The sequence below is a fragment of the Puntigrus tetrazona genome, chromosome 12, assembly GCF_018831695.1.
Source record: "Puntigrus tetrazona isolate hp1 chromosome 12, ASM1883169v1, whole genome shotgun sequence".
Taxonomy (NCBI): Eukaryota; Metazoa; Chordata; class Actinopteri; order Cypriniformes; family Cyprinidae; genus Puntigrus; species Puntigrus tetrazona.
Genome location: NC_056710.1, coordinates 19,554,414 through 19,571,985, shown reverse-complemented (window position 1 = coordinate 19,571,985; position 17,572 = coordinate 19,554,414). Strand labels below are relative to the sequence as shown.

The 17,572-nt window shown below is 36.9% G+C and overlaps 1 protein-coding gene across 1 annotated transcript; it reads left to right on the top strand.

Annotated features, from left to right (window-relative positions):
* Positions 1-749: 749 nt before the first annotated feature.
* LOC122355155 lies at positions 750-16,666 on the top strand. Its single transcript, XM_043253190.1, has 20 exons — positions 750-895; positions 1,187-1,277; positions 1,499-1,616; positions 4,462-4,833; positions 4,959-4,991; positions 5,903-5,932; positions 6,351-6,722; positions 6,833-6,871; positions 7,945-8,072; positions 8,177-8,455; positions 8,571-8,666; positions 8,758-8,914; positions 13,398-13,802; positions 13,902-13,952; positions 14,841-14,974; positions 15,079-15,357; positions 15,737-15,832; positions 15,936-16,080; positions 16,206-16,288; positions 16,379-16,666. The coding sequence occupies exons 4-20, from the start codon at positions 4,527-4,529 to the stop codon at positions 16,457-16,459; spliced, it is 2,715 nt and encodes a 904-aa protein (XP_043109125.1). The 5' UTR covers positions 750-895; positions 1,187-1,277; positions 1,499-1,616; positions 4,462-4,526; the 3' UTR covers positions 16,460-16,666.
* Positions 16,667-17,572: the final 906 nt, after the last annotated feature.

Below are 17,572 nucleotides of genomic sequence, written 5' to 3'. Positions count from 1 at the left end.
TTCTCTGTCCCCAGCTCAAAGGCCTGCCCCAGCTGCCCGTATCATCAACGGACAACCAGCTTATACAGTGCGCAGGCTGGTGGATTCTCGTCTGGTCCGTGGAAAAGTGCAGTATTTGGTCGACTGGGAGGGTTATGGACCAGAAGAGCGCTCATGGGTTCCGGCTCGAGACATTTTGGACCCTGAGCTTATTTCAGTTTTTCACCGTTCTCAAAGAATCCATCAAGAGAACGTCAGGAGCCGTTCTTAGAAGAGGGACTCCTGTAAGAGTTCACCACTGGACTGTAATACACCTCCTAGTCAGCAGGTGGCGCCTCTCTCCAGGCTTCTGCTGAACTGCTCCTTTCGTTTGCCCTGATAGGTGACACCTGTGTTCAGCACTATTTAATGAGTTTGTGCCATGCTTGTTTGTTCAGTCTTGAGCCTTGGTTTCCAGTGTCAACTGTGAGATAAGTCTGTCTTGAGTTTATGTTTTTGACTATCATGTCTACTTTGTTTTTCCCTGTTTATTGGAGTCACTGATTCCTGTTTTGTTGGACTTTTCCTCAAGTAAAGTTTGATTTATTTTTGAAGACTTTTTGACTCTGGCTTTTGCTACCTCTGCACCTGAATTCATTTGTTGGGAAGTTAGCTCAGCCTGTCTACACAGAGCACTGAGTCTAGTAGACCTGGGTTCGATCCCCACTCAAAGCAGAACTGTTACAGGATCATTCCCTTTGTGCGTGCATGTGTGTGTGTGTGTTATGTGATTTTACATAATTTTGGTGTGTCAAGGATGAGACAGATGTGAAACTGATTTGAAAATTTTCTTCGTTGCATGGGATGTGGTCTGAACACATATAAAACCAGTGAAACTTCCTGCTAAACTGCACTTGATACAAGAGCAGATCACACGGTAAGCAACACCTTTCTCTTTAATGTAAAGCTTCATAAACTCAATCTGAACAATATATACTGCTGAATAGATCAGAATCTTAAAGAATAATAATAATAACAATAATAATAGTGTATTGATTATTACAAGTTAAGATGATATAACGTAACAAAGCAAAATTTCAGTAAATATAACATTTATAGGCATTATGATGATTTTCTGTTGTAATATGTTGTAAAATATACTAATTCTGGAATAACATTGGTGTAACTGCATATATAATAATGTGATGCTGTAATAATGCTCCCTAAGGTGGACTCCTGTCCTACGTTCTGGTTCTGTCTCTGACTTCATCATCATGAGACTGTCTCTGGTTTTATATCTGCTGGTGTCCTGTCACTCAGTAAGGCTGCCTTCCTGTTTATTTTCAGTGCTTGTAAAAAAATAAATGATATATAATTAAAGTAATAAACAAAATAAACTGTATATAAAATTGTAGAATTTTAAAAATTGTAAAAATAAATTGTGTATATATATATATATATATATATATATATATATATATATATTTTTTTTTTTTTTTTTTTTCTCTTGACTTTAATTATCTCTCTTTCTCTATAAAAGCCAGGGCACAATCAACGACTGCACCAACAATATTTACATTAATAACACCTGCAAAAACGTCTTCAATCTGCACCAACAACATCTGCACCAACAACATCTGTATCAACAACACTGGCAGGTAATTTTGGACCTTTGAATAAGAACCAGATCTTGTGTGAATTTAACAAATCCAAAAAGAACCTCTGCCACATTTTTTTTATGTATAGAAATGTTTTACAATTTAATGTCACACAAAACAAGAGTTACCTTCCCTGTTGTGATGTATATTTGTTTAGTGTTGGACTTCACGGTGCTGATGAGGTACCTTTCAGTTCTGGTGTCAGCTCTTGTGTTTGCCGAACACAAAGGAAGATATTTTGAAATGTTTTTAAGCAGGCTGTTTTGGTCACCGTTTTTAGAAGAAAAAATACTATGGAAGTCATAATTTCAGTGATTCAGAGACAAATCTTTCTTTTGAGAGACAATAACTTACACTATGCACTGATTAGATTTAAAACTTAGGATGTTTTCATTCACACTGCTTGAACGGTTATATCATTTTTTAAAAATCCATAATAGGAACTTAGGAATTTATTCACAGCTATAATTGCATGCAAGTTTTTCTTTTTAAATATAAATACAAAAAGTAAAAACATGCATGTTATTATGAACATTCATGAAAAATTAATGCATTAAGTAATTAACCTGTTAACATAAATGTGATTTATGTTTGATGAATGTTTGATGAATTTATGAATGCTTTTGAACACAATACACACTGGAAAAGAAGATCAGAGTGGAAAAGAGGAATTATTCCGTAAAGCTACACATTCAGTTCTCTTCTAGTGACACAGCTTCAGTGTGGAAAGGTCTAAAAGACATCACCAACTACAAGACACCATCCCCCGGCGCTGTGGAGTATCAACAACCGGCAGACGATCTGAACGAGTTCTACTGCAGGTTTGAAAAGACACCATTCACTCCTGCACCCCTCTCTCCCCCACACCTGCACTCCAGATCAGTGAAGATGACGTGTGCCAGGTCTTCAGGAAGAACAAAAGAAAAAAGGGACCAGGCCCAGACGGTTTTACTCCAGCCTGTCGAAAAAACCAGCTGGCCCCATTTTCACACAGATCTTCAAAAGATCACTGGAGTCCCTTCATGCTTCAAACGCTCCACTATCATCCCTGTCCAAAATTACTGGACTGAATGATCACAGATCTGTGGCTCTAACATCTAACATCATTTGAAAAACTGATTTGGGTTATCTGAAGGACTTTACTGGACCCTTACTGCAGTTTGCTTATGGAGCAAACAGGTCTGTGGATGATGCAGTCGATATGGGATTGCAACATCTAGACAGACCAGGGACTTATGTGAGGATCCTGTTTTCAGCTCATCTTTTAACACTGTCTTCCCATCATCCCAACCCCCCTGCAGCCCCTACTCACCATCCTGGACAGCACTGTGCCAACAGTGCAGGCATTCAGGTTCCTGGGCACCATCATCTCCCAGGACCTGAAGTGACTCCATTGTCTTCTACAAGACGTCATAATCGTGTTGAATTATGGTCTACGGAGTGCCCAGAAGCGTGCGAATGAAACAGGCTCCTTCTGTAAAAATGAAGGGTCTGTCCAAATAAACTTCCCTCGTCCACTTTGCAAAGGGGAATGCACTTCAAAATGGCAGCGCAAGAATGGAGAGCGGAAGAACGCGAGTACGTGTCTGAAAGTGCAGTGGAGCGCAGCCATGGTCACACATGGCACACGAGGAATGAAAACAAAACTGTCCAGGGGTATGACATCAAGAGAACATTGTTACTTCCTGGAAAACTGGTACTAAAATATTTGCTCCTTAAAATGTGCAGACATAGTGCAACAAATGCTGTAATGTGTGCCTGGAGTTTACAATCACTTCCTACTCGACACATATTGCCGCTCGGTCAGAACCCTTTGGCCTCACTTTTTGACCATTAGCATCATTTTGTGCTTTAATTAAGAAACCCTTGGCATCAATATGCCGATGTAAGATATTGTGAATTTTATTGTCATAATTAAGTTATAAATTGGGTAATGACATTGCTAGTATTGCATATATGTTGAGGTGTTTCACTCTCTTTGCATAAAGACATTTCACGACTTGTTTGTTTTTGTACTGCTTATGGTCAGTTTTTGAAAATATTACCAGTGACTGCACTCATATTTGCCTGTGTGTGTTTTATATTGTTTAGAAGTGGGTAGGTTTAGGGTAGGTGCTGCAATAAACACAGAATATAAAAATTAAATTTTATATGATTTTTACACAATCTTTTACAAAATCATTAAATTTTGAAAAATGAGGTACCCTCTGCATCAAAAGGTGACTCCAAAGGGTCCTGACCAAGCAGCGATATGTGACGAACGTCTCGGAATGCAATAGTGTGAAATTTCTCAAATGTTTTGATAAGTTATTATACCCAACCATGATTATTTCCATCAGAAATGTATAAGTAACATTTTCCCCTGTAATAAATAGTTCAGTATGTCCATGCAAACATACCTCTCACTCTCTGCCATTGTTCTGATCACATGATTTGAAGCAAAGTCACATGACTTATTTTGTGCATTAAGGGAGTTATTCTGTAAATGTGTTTCCAAGTGTTTTTGGTAGATATTCGCTGCTGTAAAAGTGGTTCGTGTCATCATGATTAACAGCTGTGTTTATTGAGTCTGTGGGAGTTTGACGAAAATTTGGGTTTCATTCTTCTAAATTGGAAGGAAGTGAAAACACATCGTATTTTTTTTTTTAACAATCTGTTATAAGAACTACAATTATTTTTCTCAGCCTATTAAATCTAACATTCTGCCCACTTTAAATCAGACAGAGATAAATTAATTTGAGGCATATTAATATTTATATTGATATATTGGGGAATAAAAGAGATTCCATAGTATGAAAAGTAATTCCAATTATTTATTTTTCTAATAGTTTTTTCGTTTTGACAGACCCCTGCAGCAAATACACTGTGCTGGACGATCCTTGGAGATCCACAGACAATCCATATCCCTATATGAACCAATATATGTGTGACTTTTTTTTCAACTGGGTTGGCTGGTACCGTCTCTTCCTTAATGGTCAGAACGCACAGATGCCGGACACATGCGTTAAACCCTTTAGTTGTGGCACTGCTGGTGCACTGTGGCTGAACGGAGCGCATCCAACGGTTCAGGATGGAGAGGTAAACCGAGTCGTCTGTAATAGCTGGGGAAATAACTGCTGCGATTTCACATACAATATCAAAGTCAAAGCCTGTCCGGGAGGTTATTATGTGTACGAGTTTGTGAGGCCATTTCACTGCTATCGAGCGTACTGTGCAGGTAAGAATATTTTCCGTTCACACATGTATGTGTTCTTGCAATGTATTACATTCGTGACTTTATCTGTCAATAACATAACTTTTGCACAAATATAACTAATATTCTTTTTTTAAAAATGTGTGCAGAACTTATCCCCACTCCGGAGTCAATCTTAGCAGGTAATGCAGTCGGTTATGACCGCATGCGTCATGAAAATTTGTCGTTTGGGACCAACGACATTGTTTATCACTTATTAGTGTTTGTTTCTGTGGGTAAAGACTGTAAAACAAATAGGAAATTTGTATATATATTGATTTATATATTTTGCAAAGCTACAGTACTGTTACGTTTTCAGCACTTGTGAAAAAATGATGGTTTTTTTAACGATTAAGTTGCATTAATTAAATTAAATCCACATTTGGTTGGAGGTCTCTTGAAGCACCTTGTAGCAATAAATATAAAAATTATATTATACATATTTTTATATTATAAAAATTTACATATTATAATAATAATTGTATTTTTTTATACATTTAATATAAGCCCACGTGTTTGAGAGCTGAGGTTTTGTTTACTGCTTTTGTTATCCGATTAAAGACATATTTACCTGGTTCACTCCGTTTCTTCAAAAATATTTGGAGCATAATAGTTTTAGAGATTACAGAGTGTCTCTTTAAGTGCAAATAACCTACCTTTTCAGCAGAAGCTTGAGATAGACAACATTAAAATGCCCATCTGAGGTCATCATCGTCCTGTTACTAATTAAATTCAAACCCAAGAAGAAGCTTTTTTTTATGTAGAAATGTTACAAAACAAACGTTAACTTCCCTGCTGTGATGATTATATCCGACGGCTTCTCAAACTAAGATAAATGTAGGGCGTGGCTTGATTTTGTTCATCAGGAAATGATTGGATTGTTGTGGTTTGCTATTGGTCGATTTCATGTGAGTGACAGGTCACGGAGAAAAAGAGTTTGAGGGAACATGTAATAAACAAAATGATGATGTGCATGGATAAATGATTTATAATAAATACCGCAGCACTTCATTTCACATAAATGTTACCTTTATTCTCTTTGTTTCTTTAATAGGCATTACAGCGACAACTAAATCACTGACAGGTAATTACAGGACTTTAAATGAATGGATGTGCATTCTTGTCAGAATTACTACAGTTATGAGACTAGTTATGAGGAAAATACAGCGTGCCTCACACTTCCTGAAAAGCGAGGCCAAAACGCTTTGATTAGCCTGACCTGTCCATGATCTGTGGGAGTTCATTCTTCTAAACTGGAAGGAAGTGGAGTGTCGCACAATCTTCGATAATAACTGCAATTATTTTCCTCAGCCCATCAAATCTAACATCCTGCCCGCTTTAAATCAGGGATAAAGTAGGTTGAGGCACATTTATTTGTAATCCTGATATCTCAGGGGGGAAAAAGATACTTTTTACCACCACCCCAGGGACCACGGTACGATTAGTCATTTCAATAATTAATTTTTCTAATAGTTTTCTTGTCCGTTTGTTTGTTTTCACAGACCCCTGCTACAAATACACTGTGCTGGACGATCCTTGGAGGTCCACAGACTATCGATATCCCTATATAACCCAATACATGTGTGACTATTTGATCAGCGGGTACGACTGGTATCGTTTCTTCATCAATGGTCAGAACGCACAGATGCCGGACTCGTGCGTTAGCCACCTTAGTTGTGGCACTGGTGGAGCGATGTGGCTGACCGGAGCGCATCCAACAGTTCAGGATGGAGAGGTAAAACGAGACGTCTGTGGAAACTGGTTGAATAACTGCTGCGATTTCAAATACACTATCAAAGTCAAAGCCTGCCCGGGAGGTTATTACGTCTACAAGCTTTTTCGTGTAGATTACTGCTATCGAGCGTACTGTGCAGGTAAGAATAGTTTCCATTCACACATGTATACGTTTTTGGCATGCTGTGGTGATGAATGCACTAAAATGACTACATATGTAACTGATATTTGTCATATTTGTTTCGTGCAGAGGTTAGGAACATCAACAATCTTACCATGACTATGACAGGTAACGTAGTCTGCTCTGCCCTCTACTGACCGCCACAGTTATGAATATTTGACCATCTCTGTGCACTGTTCATCGTTCAGTAGTGTCTATCTCTGTCGGTAAAGACAAAACATAATTGCAAAACATGTTTGGAAGTTTCCAAATGCAGACATCAAGTGTAAATTTTGATTAATGTATATCCAGTCTGTAACTGAGGCAAACCTGCAAAGCTATAGTACTTTTGAAAGTTTTAAGCACTTGTGTAAAAATGCTGAAAAGTGATTATGCTGTCAAAAAAGGTCACAAATAGTTTTTTGTTAACTAATTAATTTCTATTAATTAAATTAAATCTACCTTCGGTGTGACCATCCTTTGCATTTAAAGAAGATTTTGTAGTTTTTCGGGTAGATTTGCAGGGAGCTCTTTTGAAGCGTGTTTGAGTCGGCCTATACAATACAATAGCTATAATAATACATGTTATTTTTGATCAATTTCATAAAGTCCATGTGTTTCCGTGATTAGTCTATTTAAAACATAGGTGTAGCTCATCTGCAGGACAGTATAAAATGATTTTGTAGGACACAAAGGGAGAGATAACTTACTAACATTATTCTATGTAAATAAATCATGAATTTATACAACATGTCTTCTTGCAGTAACAAGCTTTTAATCGACGTTATAAAAAGTTAATGACGGGGATGTGAACAGTAGCTACCTTTTCTGTCATCCTTTACAGTCAATATGGTACTGTCTATAAACACTCTGCAAACAAATGTAGCTATATAGCTTTTAAATGAAGTTTGAATTGGTTTTTCTTCTCGGGAGCTCCCGATGGATCTTTTTTTACTGTTGCCGGGTTTTATTTTCTGTGTTTTCCCGCCCTAGCGCTACCAATCACGCACGCGCTGCCGATGTTCATTGTTTTGACTTCTTTTTTTTTAATTATGGAATTTTAATTGAAAGGAAAATGATACAGAAACAATACTACAAAAAGATAAAACACACAAAAATTGAAATCATCTTCCTGTTGCTAACATAAAACGTTACCAACGATTTAAAAAAAAAGTAACGTTTTTTATTCGTTTTCTTGGCAGCAATATTTTACCCGTTCGGCTCAGCGGCAGGAGACACAAATAATCCTGTTCTAGAAGATGGAAGCTCTCCTGTTATTCAGCTGTCGAGTTCATTTCTGTTCTTTGGCCACTCGTACCAGCAGATTTACGTAAGAATTCACCTCCATCTTTATTCTAGGTCTCAATGTGATTGGTGAATATTTTATAAACTCATCCTTGATCAATGATTTTGACGATGTTTCTCATGTTTCAGGTGAATAATAATGGATTCTTCACATTTAACCAGGCTTCGTCAGAATATGTTCCCTACTCGTTTCCCGCTAACAGAAATCAGGATATAATTGCTGGTCTCTGGACTGATCTTGACAACCGTGTGAAAGGAGTTGTTTCATATCAGCAGTACATTAATGGAGGTCTTCTCACAAACGCCACTCGGGATATAAAGACATATTTCCCAGATCTGAACTTCAACGCTTCTTGGGTCTTCGTTGCGACGTGGGATAAAGTCGCTTACTTCCCAGTAACCAACACAGTAAGATTAATATTCTTCTGAAATGTGATTGTCTTCACTTCATCCACATTTTATTTAACACATCAGACCACAAAGGTACTGAGAGAGAAAATAATTTCATTGTACATTTTTGCAGGAAACTTCGTTTCAGATAGTTTTAATTTCAGGCGGTAATTATTCCTTTATTCTGATGAATTATGGAGACATTGCTGTAACAACACATCCAGTGCAGGTAAAAGAAACCAGTTTTCTGTATTGTGAACAAAATGTTACTAATCACTATATATGTATTGTATATGAATAATGTTTCTCCACGCTTTCAGGCTGGTTATGACACAATAAGCTCCACAAACTACTTTGTGATTCCTGGATCAAACCTCAGCAGCTTCATCTCAAACCTCAGGAACTCCAGTAATGTTGGTGTTCCCGGTCGATGGGTCTTCAGGGTGGACAGCGAACCAGGAAACAGCATCTTGAAAAGTAAATGTCTTATTTATAGAAAGCGTTTTAATAATTTCATAGAACCCCACGCATTGTATGATTAGCGTTAACAAATATAAATGAGTATTGTTCCCTTTAGACAACGTTCTTGGGATTCGATTCAGACTTTCCTCATTTTCAGACGTGACACAGAGTGGAAACTCTGAGCAGCTTCTACAGCAGGTTCGTCACACTTACTACGAATATTTATATAAAATGCAGCGCAAACGCTCAACACGGCGAGTTTGATCTGTTTGTTCGTCTGTGTTTCAGATAAAACAGGAGCTGGTCAAGTACGGTCTGCCGAACAGCGTCGAGCTGAAGTTAAGAAAAACGCAGAAGATAAATCCGTAATTACAGCCTCCTTCAGGAAAATGAAAACCGGTTTGTTGAACACCTGACAACAAGTATCCCCGATTGCATAAAAGCTCCAGTTTTTCATTAAGGTGGTTTCATTTAAATGGCTACAAAGGACTCAAACCAGCATAAAAATAGTATCAAAGAAGAGCTCCATTATCACCGATTCTCCTTTTTTCTTTGCGCATCAATCATGCCGTGTGTATCAAATGTCAGCTGCAGAAATGTAAACAAACCTTTACTGAAAGCAAAATGTTTCTCCTTCTCCTTTATTCATGGCCGTAGCTAGATTCTGAAAATGAGTGAAGTCTGGGGTGGGTTAAGAATTGTACTATAAAGTCCCACAATTCATTATTTACACCAAACGCTTAAAAAGAGAGACATGTAGATGTTTGTTAAACTGTTTTGGAGTGATCTTTAACACTGTTAGAGATTTGTTAATATTTTACTGTCGGTTAGGGGTGGATAGTTTATAGTTTTTATGAATATGTAATTTTATATCATATATAACTTTATGAATAATAACTTTGTCTAGTGCTCTTATAAGTGCAGTTAGCACGACTTTGTTAAAATGTAAGTACCATACTGAATAAAATAGCGTATACTTCTTCAATGCTAATGTTTGCAGGCTATTTCATTTAATTCTCCAACCTGCTTGTTCCCAGTCTGTGTTTTAAATGATACTGTCAAAAATAAGCCCAAAAACATTTATAATAGCTTGATCTGGCAACACTAAGCCTGAATATCAGCTCTATCAGTTCAGTTTAGTGATGATTAACTGTAGTTCAATCATTGTAAAGTTCATCGGTATGAAAGGAGTTGTATTCATCTGAAGTCAGTTTAGTGTTGCATATTCAGCAATGAAGCTGAATAACAACATGACAAAAGTGTAATTATTCAGCTAAATTCAGTTCAAGCTTGATTCTTACCCAACAGTGTCAAAGTAGTGATGAATATCAAGTGTCTTTAAAAACGCAACAAAGGAGACAGTGTCAAATAACCCAAACTCCAAAAATGTGTCTACAGTTACTGCAACCTCATTGTTCTCATGCTGTTTCCTGGAATACAGCGCGCCTCGTTCTGTTTTCCGTTCAGTAACTTAAGCTAAAATATTATTCCAACAACTACTTTTCTCTGCTTAACTCCCCGCTTATAAGAAGAACAGACGTTTTGGCCAGAAGAGGGAAAAGCAAGAATCCCACAGAAAGTCACAGAAAATATGTGTGAGAATAAATTGTGTGAGAATATTTTTTTTTTTATAAAAGTGAATGATAATCGCAATACTACATTTAATGACATTTAATTAGTTGTACTTTAATATTATTATTAATTATTTTAATTAAAAGAGTAAAATAATAGACAAATAGTGTGTATACATTCAACAAATAATTCATATGTTCAACTTTAGGCAGTGTTCATTAGACTTGCATCACTTTCAGATTGGGCTAATTTATATAATTTCGTCACACACGGCAAAATGTTGTGATGGAAGAAAATCTGTTGTTGTTGTTGTTTTTTTCAGTATTCATGATGACTATATTATATGAAATGTATAATTGTATTAACATGTTGAAGTCGTGACCACTTAAAAACAGTTTTGTAACTGACAGCTCATGTTTTATTCAAAGAAGGGTTTACTCGTAAAAGCAGGTCTGGGACACATTTAAAATCAATGAAACTTCCTGCTAAACCACATTCGGTACAAGAGCAGCTTAGAAGAAGGTCTGAGGTAAGCGTGTGTGTGTGTGTGTGTGTGTGTGTGTGTGTGTATATATATATATAACCTATCTGTAGTCTCACATGATCTTTAAGAAATCATTCTAATATGCTAATCGTTTTGCTCATTAAACATTTGTTATTATCATTAGTGGTAAAAAGTTATGCTGCCTCATGTTTTTGTAAAAACTAGATAATTTTTTGTCTTACGATTCTTTTTATACATAAATTATTAAAAACAGAACTCTTTTGTAACATGTATGTATTAGCTGTCACTTTTTCTTATTGTAATGCCCTTGTTGGATAATATATATATTCTATATAATCTCGTAAAAAACTTTTTTTTTTTTTTTTTTTTGGTAACTCAAAAATTCAAAAAGTTAAACTTTCCTATATTCTAGATGCATTACATGTAAAGTAAAACATTTACATAACACAATGTTTTGTGTTTTATTATTAGCGCTTATAGCTCATGAAAGCTCATGAAAAAAATCTAGTATCTCAAATTATTAGATAATAATTTCCCAAGATCAATCCAAAAAAGGTTCAGATGTTGTTGTTGCTGCATACGTTCTTGTACATTAGTGTAAAATATAATAATGAATGCTGCTTTAATGATCTGTGATTACAGAAGGACTCTGCTTTTTCCTGACTTCTTCATCATGAGACTGTCTCCGGTTTCACGACATCTGTTGGTGTTCATATCAGTCCTGTCCCTCGGTAAGCCCTTTGTTCCTGTTTGATGTTCAGTGTTAATGTGTTTGTTAAAATACACACATTTCAGAATTTTCTTTTTCAGAATTTAATTATCTCTCTTGCTCTTGAACAGCCAGGACGCAAACAATATTTCCATCAATAACACCTGCGACAACACAGTCAACAACATCTGCCACAACACCTGCAACAACAGTGTCCGCAGCAACAACATCTGCAACAGCAACAATATATGCAGCAACAACAACAGCATCTGGAGCAACAACAACAACAGCATCTGGAGCAACAACAACAACTTCTTCAACAGCAAGATCTACAACAACAACAACATCTACAGCTACGTCTACACTGACAGGTAGTTACAGACCTTTAAATGAATGGTCTACATGTTATTTTACTTCAGTTAACTATATTCATGTAGCATTCTAGAGAATAAGCCAGTGTGTAAACTTCTATTGAAAGTTGTGATAGATAGATATATATATATATATATATATATATATATATATATATATATATATATATATATATTAGATATACAGTAAGAAGAGACCCTTGCAGACATTTCTTCAGATTGTGAATGGATTATATAGATAAACCGAGCGCTTCCATTATAGCATAACTGAGTTGATGGGAAGCGACTGAGCTGACTTTAAACATGCATACAGTCAATTATGAGATTGTAATTTGTAAAAATGATCTTTATCTGACTTGGATTTGGAGGTACTTTACTGCCGTTGTATGTCAAAGCCTCTGCTTTGCAGAAGTATACTGCAGCAGAAAGAGTTTGACATTAGGTTTCATCACTGACTTTGGGGATTATGGTGTCATCTAAAACATAATTATTTTGCTTTCATATAAACCATAAAATACGTTATTTTGGGCCTTTTTGAAGTGCTGACTATTGCAATAGTCAATATCTAATAAGAATTTTAATTTATTATATTGCTATTAAAACTGTAGTCTCAGCCTCAGACTTTATGTCCATGGAACGTTGGCTAAAGGTCGGTCGCATTTCAGGAGTTTCGAAGTCATGTGTCGGATTGGTTAAATTATACAGGATTTCCGCGTTCTTTAATGTTTCTTCTGGAAACAAAGATGACGTGGTACTGAACCCCTCTAAGAAAGCTGTTGTGGTTATAGCTGTGACGACAAGTGCTTATTAGCATCAACTAAACTCAATATATATTCAAATGTATGTGAAATATTTAAAGTTTGTGGCATAGAATCTTTAGAGTTTTACACACTGGTCTGTTATTTTTGCGTCTTTTGCATGCCCTGAAACGTGACGCTGAATGAAATGAAGTGCGATTGGTTGTTTGACATGTCGATCAAACAGCCTCATGGGTGGGCCTTGGCCAATGAAAGCTGCCATGTATTTCAGTCTTTGTTTTCTGATTGGTCAGATGGCTGTCTGTCTAGAGGTCTGGCTATGCGATACTATTAATGCCACAAGCTGCTTACCATAGTTACAACTCTGACAAGTTTCCATAGACGACAGTTAAGAAAGATTCAGATTTGCCCTAAGTTGTCAACCAATCACAACAGACAGAACCATTTGACCAATCAGAGCCCAGTAGACTCTAGGCAAGAAAAAAGCTTTTTTTAAACACTCCAAGGTACAGGAAGTGTATATTTATTATTATTATTATTATTATTAATACATTTTGTAATAGATTTTTTGTTTTTTTCACAGCCCTCCTCTATGACCCCTGCTATAACTACACTGTGCTGGATGATTTACGGAGAGCCACCAGCAATCAGTTACAGTCTTCATATTACGCTCGATACACCTCTAAATTATTGTGTGACCAATATGTCAACTGGGTGGGCTGGTACCGTCTCTTCATTCGTGGACAGAGCGTTCAGATGCCGGACACATGTGTTGATCAGCTAAGCTGTGGCACTCATGCTCCTCTGTGGCTGACCAGTCCACACCCACGAATTGAGGATGGCGTGGTGATCCGAAACGTCTGCGGTAATTGGTGGAACGACTGCTGTGGTTTCCGTTCAAATCCCATTAAAGTCAAAGCCTGCCCAGGCAATTACTACGTCTATGAGTTCGTTCAGCCAAATTTCTGCTTTGGGACCTACTGTGCAGGTAACGCATACAGTATTTTGCATTATGTATTGCGTCTATGAGTTTGAAAGAACATCTGTCTGTTTTACATGAATTATTATTTATTAATTCCTTTTGCAGATGTTAGGAACATTAGCATCTATAATTTTACTTCGGATCCAGCCTGGGCAGGTAAATGTATTATACTATACCTTCTGACTGCTGAAGTTACGTATCATGAAAATCTGTGTCATGTAATAGGAGTGCATGTTGTGTTTGGATCTTTACTTACGTGCATTGTGTAACTTGCGGAGAACGAAATGATGCTACACTGGTCGATGGTAACCAAAACCATCAGGCCATTGAGGGCTCTTGGAGTTTCTCAGTTGGATTCATGTCTGGAGAAGGTATGCTTTTGTCATTCAGAAGCTCTGGGCTGGGCTTTGTCATGCACCAGGAGGGACCCAGAGTCCAAAACACCAGTGTAAAGTCTGATCAACACTTTCATCATGGTACCTAACAACAATAAGGACCAACCAAGCTGGATGAAGTTGCAGGCAGCACAACATTGAACCTCGCTTCCAGCTCCCCTTGTGTACAGGCCTTCTCCAAGGATCTCCTCCATGCTCTTGCGGGGAGACATGCCAAACCTCCGTACGATAGCACGTATGGATGGACTACTCGTGTGACCTGATTGGGTGCATGTGCTGCCTCACAAAGTAAAGAACAAAAGAGAAATCAGTCAGGAAGGACAGGAAGAACAGGAAGAGAGCGATTGTCTGTGGCAGCTGTCTGTAAAACCTCTCCAGTGCACCTGTTGTAAAGTTTATTTGCACCAAAGCATGATGTAGAATCACTTATGCTTTCTAACCGGACGCATGTCATTAACCCAGATCGCTTGACATAATGTACAAATTCTGTGTGTTCGTTTTGGTTTTGCATTATTTTTATATGTATTACACCTTTACTTGTTGCTTCTTCAAAGACATTTAAAGACCACAATATAGAGAATTACATTATCATCAAATGCGAGCTTCATAAATCACTTTTAATCCAATTTTTGTTCATTCAATTTTGAAGCACCAGCAATATTTTACCCGTTCGGCTCAGCGGCAGGAGACACAAATAGTTCTGCTTTAGAAGATGGAAGCTCTCCTGTTATTCAGCTGTCGAGTTCATTTCTGTTCTTTGGCCACTCGTACCAGCAGATTTACGTAAGAATTCACCTCCATCTTTATTCTAGGTCTCAATGTGATTGGTGAATATTTTATAAACTCATCCTTGATCAGTGATTTTGACGATGTTTCTCATGTTTCAGGTGAATAATAATGGATACCTCACATTTAACCAGGCTTTGTCAGAATATACTCCCTACTCGTTTCCCGCTAACAGAAGTCAGGATATAATTGCTGGTCTCTGGACTGATCTTGACAACCGTGTGAAAGGAGTTGTTTCATATCAGCAGTACATTAACGGAGGTCTTCTCAATCGAGCCAATCAGGATATAAAGACATATTTCCCAGATCTGAACTTCATCGCTTCTTGGGTCTTCGTTGCGACGTGGGATAAAGTCGCTTACTATGCTTTGACCAATACAGTAAGTCTAATATTCTTCTGAACACTTAATTTAAGACATTAGATTATAAGTGACAGAGAAAATAGTAATAGATTAAGATAATAAACCAATGAGGTCAGACAGTAGGTAATCAAGATTGCCTTGTTCACTCAGAAGCTGGATGTATCCCACTTATTACATATAACTCGCCAAATAAGTAAATAATTTAGACACAACATCTAAAAATTTGAGTTCTTTTATTAGTTATTTAAAAGCAAAGCTTTAAGATATTTCAAGTCAGATATGTAAGGCATCAGAAATGACAGATCAGTATCAAGTATTCCAGAGAGCCGTGTAATAATGCTCATATACATTAATACTAAATGTATTTGTTAAAGTAAGTCTTTTTTAATCTTTTTAGGAAACATCGTTTCAAATCGTTTTAATTTCAGGCGGTAATTATTCCTTTATTCTGATGAATTATGGAGACATTGCTGTAACAGAACATCCAGTGCAGGTAAAAGAAACCAGTTTTCTGTATTGTGAACAAAATGTTCCTACTATAAAAAAAGTATATGTACTCTATAAATACTGTTTATATTTTTTCTCCACGCTTTCAGGCTGGTTATGACACAATAAGCTCCACAAACTACTTTGTGATTCCTGGATCAAACCTCGGCAGCTTCATCTCAAACCTCAGGAACTCCAGTAATGTTGGTGTTCCCGGTCGATGGGTCTTCAGGGTGGACAGCGAACCAAACAAAAGTAACCCAGAAACTGATTTAACAAACCAATGTTATGACACATGTCTCAACACATCAAACTTCTTTTGTTTGGCCGTACTACCAGTCAACAGATAATTCATCATTTCTGTGTGTGTTTCCCTTCAGATAACATCGTTGGACTTAAAGCGAAACTTACCTCATTTTCTGACCTAACAGATAATGGAAACATTCAGATGGTTTTAGATCAAGTAAGACACAAACACGACTATAAATACCAAATGTGGTGATAATAGACAACAGGGAAAACGTTTGAACCGTTTCTCTTTTTTTTTTTTCAGTTGAAACAGGTGCTGGTTAGGAACGGTCTGTCAAACAGCATCGAGCTGAAGCTAAGAAAAGTGCAAAAGATAAAGCCATGATATCAGTCTTCAAATAAAATATTTTTTTTGACAGCATTTTTCTTAAAAAACGTAATGTAATCTTTGTATGACTGTGTCCACTAAAGAAAACATTCTGTATCATGCGTGTCTTCTGTTATGCTTTATGAACCTGTGTTTTTACCCAGTGTTGCCTTAGTAAAGAGTGTATGATGGGATTTTAATAAATGTGATGTTCTTGATATTTAACAGGGACAATGGACAGTCGAAAAATTTGAATTGGCTACAGATTTAATTTGATCTACTATCCTTGGCAGGAGAGTACAACATTATGTAAAAAAAATATCAATACAATGGCACTAACGAGTGAAATCACAAAGCACAGAAATTCATTTAATCATTTATTGATTCATTAATACAGTGAACCGGTGCGTCTGGCTGTGCTTTTACATTATTATTATTATTTTTTTTTTTTAGGTTATCCAGATTTTCCTTTGATCATATGCTTGGGCAAGAAGTAACAGCTGTTTTTGTCTTATATATAATGGGTCATATGGACAATTTCTATTACACTTTATGTAGTTTTGCATTGTAGAAAGCCTTAATCCGTCATCATTTCCTACCAGTCTTTTTTTTAGTAAACTATTTCTTCTTCATCTGCTGTCAGGTTAAGAACTGCATTTTTTTTTCTTAGCAGAGTGTTTTGAAAAGGAATGTCACTCAACAGGAAGACGGACTCTTTCTTTAATTCAGTGTTCTCACGGTAGAAATGATCGCTGTCTGATCATGCGCTGCTATCAAACAAATGTACAGTAAGAGCTATTTCACCAAACCAGATCTGTAGTATGTGAAAAATTTAAGCATACATGTAAACACCTTTTGTATTAATCAAACTTACATAAGAAAAACACACTATTACATACTATTACTGTAATGACTGGTCGAAGACAGGAGGATCCATTTGCGACAGACTTTATTCGTGGTCGGACAGGGAGGGTCAAACAGGAGCGAACAGCGATATACAAGGGGAATCCAAGAGACGTAAACAATAACAGGCAGAAGGTCGGTAGGCAGGCAGATATCAATCGTAGAACAAACAAGGTCGAGGTCGGTAACAGGTAAACAAACACAAGGATAAACGCTCGGAATTGTTGT